We start from the raw sequence: 6,287 nt of genomic DNA, 5'->3' as shown, positions 1-6,287 counted from the left end.
CATACAACAAAAAAAGATATTTCACATCAAAAATTATGACAGAATAGAATATAACATGTTTCAACCTCACCTTGTTGAGTTCTTCTATTCGGCGAATCAGATATGGGTTACTGGAGGAGTTTTCAAAATACACATAATCTGTAGTAGACACAAAGAAATTGCAAGTAATTATAAGGTGTGTGTGTGTAAAAATGTGTTCGAATATGCGCACACACACACACACACACACACTTGTATATGAACATTTTAACATACATGCACACACACACACACACACACACACACACACACATTATGTATACATACACACACAAAGTTTGTTTTATATTAAATACATATGTAGAAATGCCAAACACTGTAGAGATCAGAATTTATTATTATTTTTTTTTTTTACAATAGTTACTTACAATAGTAATTGCTTTTAAACATTTTTAAACACTAACTTCTAACACATTATAACAAAAGTCATAAAAATAGGAAAATAAGCATAAAGAAAATACCCAGTATCTATCAAAGTTGAAAAACATTTATTTGTTCTGATATAATGTACATCCTTTTTGATCAGTGCTGAAAGTCAGCAACACTTGATCAAAAGGACTATACAGAATCTAAGTAAAGTAGTAGTGCTGTATTCAAATCCAAAGGTGTGGAGAAAATTTTTATTATTGTGCACAAGTTCCACAATGCAAACTCTATATGTGGTGACATAAGAAATGGTATGGGTCAATACTGAACATATGATGAGGCAGGGTCAACAATGTGTACACAGAACACATCACTTCAGTTATGTAATTACTCTCTCTTCTGGTCTGGGCTAGTCAGCTCTGGACGTTCTGGTAGATGTTGATCTTTGATCAGACTAACGCTTTCAGTTCTCGCCTCTGCTCAGCCATGTTCTTAAGCCATGCCGCAAGGGATAAATCAAAATGGAGGTCTCTCCCCTAAGTTCATGAGCTTCATCAATCAGGGAGACAGTGAAGAGAGGCTGGGCCGCATGGATCAATAATTTCCCTCAAGGAGAAACGGGGTCTAGCCATCTGCTCTTCAAGCAGAGATGTGATGTATTGTTAGCTCATGGCATCTGGTGTTCAGAGACACCTGAAATCCACTGAGGCTTCGAGATACTGACAGGGACAAGAATAGCAGACCAACTAAATTTAAAGGTGAAATGGGTAATTTCTGCATTACTAGCCTCACTAAACACAATGTTTGAGAAGTTTCCTGAACAATCCTAAACAAAGCCAGTCCCTTCTCAAACTCACAACATCAATTCAGCCAATATTGTTGTCTTGGCCTGATCGGGATGCTCAAACAAACTAAAAGTGTCTATAAGCATTTATACTCTGAGGAAAAAATACCTCCAAATGGCTTAGTCGTCACTATGGCTGGGTTTAAAATAATAATAATAATACATTTCAGTTTAATCACAATACTATTGAAACCCATATTAAGATGTTAATTATGTGAAATGCTCGTTTCAGTGAATTATAAATCCATATTCTATGGATCCCCACACATGACATGAAGGGAAAAAATAATATAAAAACATTAGGCCACAAATTTTCCAATTGTATCAATTCATTCCCTTTTTTTAGTTCAATAGGACAAACAACAATTTGGCTGTAACTTAATTAAATGAGGAAACAACTTAATTCATGGTCACAATTTTTTCATGTTTGTAGCTCCAGAATTTTTCCAAACAAATTTAAACTGAGAAATAGTTCAAGACAAGATATACATTTTGCTCTGTTCTTGATACCTGACCATTTAAAATCTCCATAACGGCCTTAACGGCTAGTGTAAAGCAGATTGAAATGCAGCCAGTGCGTTTCTTAAAATTAAACATCTGTCTGGCAGTATATGCACATACAGAACAGGATGCTCATTTAACAGACCACACAACGTCACCTGATATATACATTTGCCCACATGCGTGTGAGCAGAAATTTCTGTCTGCATCACTTGACAAGTATCCTCCTTGCATCTTCATTAGAGGTCTCAATTAACACCTTGAGAAAAACAATTTAAGCTTCACTGAACCAAAACCATCTCAATTATAGTGCTGGTATGAAACACTTGAGTTCACTCGCTGACAATCAGTGTGGTTGCACTTGCCTTGTTTGAACTTCATGCACCACAAAAGAGAGGACAAGCCCTCATCTTTTAGCATGCTTCATGTTCAAGTTATATTGGGGAAAAAACAAACCACATAAAAACCAAGCTACATTTTAGAGTGATTTCCCACTTTGGCTCTAAAACGGACTATTTTACAATGCAAGAACAAACTGATTTCATACGTAGCCTTATTCGCTGTTAGAAACATGCATGCGGTGAGAATTTACTGACATGGCAAATTTCATATTGCATCACGAGCATACAGCTCTCCCCGCACTTCGCATCGGGGTTGTTATAGTATCATTTGCAACTGTAAACTACAGAACATTGTGCCATGTTTGCATAGTAAAAGAGCGACAGTCAAACCGAGAGTTCAGTGAGCACAAGCGCCGGGGACTAAAATGATCTCTCAATGTGTATGATAGCGTTCAACCAATATGGACATTTAAAATCCCACCGCCAATAAACACATATAGGCTCCGTATAAGAGAGTTGACAGGTGCAGATGACTGCAATCTAAAAAAAAAAATATTTAAACTTATTTTACACATTTAAAATGCAGAAAAAATTTGGTTGGTTGGTGTTTTAACAAGGAGTCTATATAAAAGAGTCTGCTCTTGATAGAAATTCTAAAATAGATTTAGGAATAATGTGGTTTAGAATTTTTCCTTGAGAGTTCTCAGAGTAATATCATTTCATAAAAGATCTTAAGCCAACGCCATTTAATAAAATATGTTTAAGACATAATGGACTCTGGCAAGAAGAGCATATCAGATTGTCTTCACTTCATATTAAGAATTTATTTGTCATTCTGGAATTCGGCATTGGGCATATATGATCACAACTCCAGTTATTTGCTACAAAACAATGAAAACAGAAACCATTTATTAACTGCTGTCAAGGTCTGAATGAGAGGTAGCAGTCTACTATAAGAGAGTGGTGGACTTCAAACAAGTTTGAATGGAAAAAAGGTCAAAGTATGATATTTTTAATTAGTGCTGTCAAACAATTAATTGTACTATTCAAACATAACGTGTGTGCATTGTGTACATTACGTACATGTTAATACACACAAATAGAGCACATACTTAGAAAATGTGTGCACGCTATAGAAATGATCACACAGATATAACACTTTTCTTAAATATATACATGCATGTGTTTTTATTTATTTTTTATTTTATATACGTAATAAATATACACAGAACACACATTATGTAAACAATCATTTATTTGGATGGAATTACGATTAATCATTTGACAGCACTAATTTAAATGAGAGATTTCAAATGAAAAAATATGAAAAATATATTTCTTTTTACATTTAAACATGCTTGGATAAATTAAAAAATATATAATAATAAATAATAATAATAATAACAAATTCAGAAAACTAATTTTTTAAGCAGATACTGATACAGCAAAAGAGACTGGTACTGGTACTGGTAGATACCAGCTTTCTCGAAATGGCCAAGTATCGACTAATAATACAGCCTGGCCAATAAATCAGTCTAGCACTACTCAGCAGATATTGGCTGATATGACGGCCTGTCACTAATGCATTCTAGGAAGCTCAAAGACAAACACACACTCTGATCAAAAGGGTATACCAAAAACATAACGAGGCGACAGAATTTAGTCATGAAGTTTTAGATCACCGAGGTAAAATGTAGAGTTGCAAGAGCTTGGGGCGAGAATAGGAGGTCAAGTTCAATGACCTAAACCTGCACCTGCACCTCCCAAAATACTAGCAAACAGTGCAATAAAATGCATGTCAGCATCTATGAAAAACCAACGTTACGTTATAGTTCTGCATAGTATGACAGCCAGCATCTTAATTGTATACAACATTTAAAACGACTGCTGTGAGCAGACGCAGACTTCGCCTTCCTCTGAACCTAGTCTTGAGTCATAAACTCTAATACATTTTGACAAGCGTGTAATAAGTGAGTTTTTCCTCCAGAACTTCCCATCAAACCCTGCCTGCTCAATCTGCAACTGCAATAAAGCAATCAGCTGCATCTGCTAAAGCAACGCAGCCTGATTGCCGTGACCTATTTACGGCCGATTCCCGGATTTAAGAAAATAAAAGCACTATAATGTGAACGGTCACCACATCATGCTACATTCAATGATGCTAACGCGCATTCAATGTTATTAGAAGGTAAACTGCATTACAATGCACGGTGAGGAGCACCTCGCTGACAAAAGATGCTCATGCGTGACACTGTACAGTAGCCTGATGGGTATATGCATATACTAAAAACTGCATTTGGGTTAGATACAAGTATGTTATCGTATTACATTTGCATATGCATCAGCACAGAAATTATTCATGACCTATACATAAAATACAGTTGAAGCTACTGACTTTAAAATAGACATAAGACAAATAAATAAAAATATTCAAATGATGTTCTTTAACGAAAAAAAAAAATCTTTAAAAATTACATTATTATTATTATTATTATTACTTTACAATATTTTATTATATTTAAAAGATAACTAAAATAACTAAATATTCACAAAATAACTAAAACCTCATGTATTACCTTTTACCAAACGGACTATGAATCCCTTAGAAAACCAAATACAAAAAAACTTTACATTTTTATAGAAAACTAAAAATACCGCATTTTTATTTGACTTATTTCATTCTTTATTTGATTATATATATTTGTCGCCTTTGCATTTTTGTTACGTCCCATATTCTGAACCGTGCAATGCTTTATAGTTCTCTAGTTCAGTGTTGTACTGTGATTAAAGAAATAAATGAACTTACAGCGTCGCATATGAACTATTATAAGTCGTTGTCCTGTTCTGAACCATTCGTTGAACTCTAAATCTAGGTTCATCAAGTTCAAATCGTCTAAATGGTGAAATATCCGTAAAAAACAAACAATTCTTGGACCATGTTCCTTTGCAAACAGGTGACAAAAGTGAAAGTCTTTGCCTCCCGTTCCGTGAGACTCCCTGTAATTGAGCTGTCAAAAGTTTGACAGAATGGCACAGTTCAGGCGACGTGTACGACAAAAACTTGAATGAAAGTCGAAAAAGTGAGCAAAAAGCATCGTAAGCGAATAAACTAACGGAAGGCTTCCCTCATAATTAGCTGATTTGCTTGCGGCGGATAATTACTTAAAGAAAGCAAAACCGAGAACAAAAGAGGGAGTTTGAGACCCGGTGCAAGTTTTCCCGTTTTCGCGAATTCGAAAGTGGCGTTAAATGCATATATAAATAATTCATTTCGAGTTAACCCAAACGCAGCCGTAGTGAAACTAGCCTAGCTCGCTTAGCAACGGGATTCCGCTCATTGTAACTAAGGCGGAAACAGCCGCTCGCGCTAATGCTAATGCTAACCCCCGCGAGCCTGCTGCTAGTGTTAGCCTTAACAATAATACTCACCTCCAACTCGGTACATGTTGGCCGCCATTCTCTCACTCCCCTAAACAAACACAAAAATCACGGATTCTCTCGTTGTGTGGGTAAAAATGCGTATCCAAAAGTGCTGCTGGTTCTTTATATCCTCGCGTGTACTGGCGTACTTCCCCCCGTTGCGAGACAAAGCCGGGACCCGGCACGGCGCTGCCGCTCTGGCGGGTAAAAGTTTAAAGTTTCCGCTACAATGTTTCTCCGGATGGTAAAAAAATCGCGTCTTTGTTTCGGCGCTGCGATAAAACTCCCATCGAAGCCCCTTCCAGACATTCACACTTCACACGAGCCCTTGATAGCCAGCCTGTCTCTCTCTTTCTCTCTCTCTCACTCCACTCTTCCTCCCATCCTCCGCTCCCTGCTTCATCCTCCTCTTCTTCACCTCCGCTCTGTTTCACACACACACACGCACACACACATACGGGCGCGCGTGCACGCAACCCCTTCTCCAACGTCATCTTCGGAAGCTCATAACGTCACTTACAATTCGACAAACTCCCGGGAACCCGAAACTTGAGCTCCGGTAAATAATTACTTTTTAAAAAAGCAAAAGAGATTTATATAAAGTTTTTTTTTTTCTAAGGAGCATTTATTTTTTGGCACCCAGGTTTTGCGTATTGGGCGTATTATACCACTTTAGTAATAAACACTTCATTGATTATTGTTTATTATTAGAACGAATTTTGCATGTACGTGCATGGATATCTCAATACTGAATAATAACGATGTCAAACCTAATA

General features: G+C 36.6%; 1 protein-coding gene across 1 annotated transcript in view; it reads right to left on the bottom strand.

Annotated features, from left to right (window-relative positions):
• The window catches only part of mta2 (metastasis associated 1 family, member 2), a 17,535-nt gene extending 11,567 nt beyond the window's left edge, over positions 1–5,968 (bottom strand). The window contains exons 1-2 of the mRNA XM_043244296.1: positions 5,521–5,968; positions 71–138 (exon numbers count right to left, since the gene is read on the bottom strand). Of these exons, the coding sequence (XP_043100231.1) occupies positions 71–138; positions 5,521–5,548 (96 nt within the window). The 5' untranslated portion in view covers positions 5,549–5,968. The remainder of the gene's footprint in view (positions 1–70; positions 139–5,520) is intronic.
• Positions 5,969–6,287: the final 319 nt, after the last annotated feature.

Source organism: Puntigrus tetrazona, chromosome 7, assembly GCF_018831695.1.
Source record: "Puntigrus tetrazona isolate hp1 chromosome 7, ASM1883169v1, whole genome shotgun sequence".
Lineage (NCBI taxonomy): Eukaryota > Metazoa > Chordata > Actinopteri > Cypriniformes > Cyprinidae > Puntigrus > Puntigrus tetrazona.
This window is presented reverse-complemented; position numbering and strand designations above follow the sequence as displayed.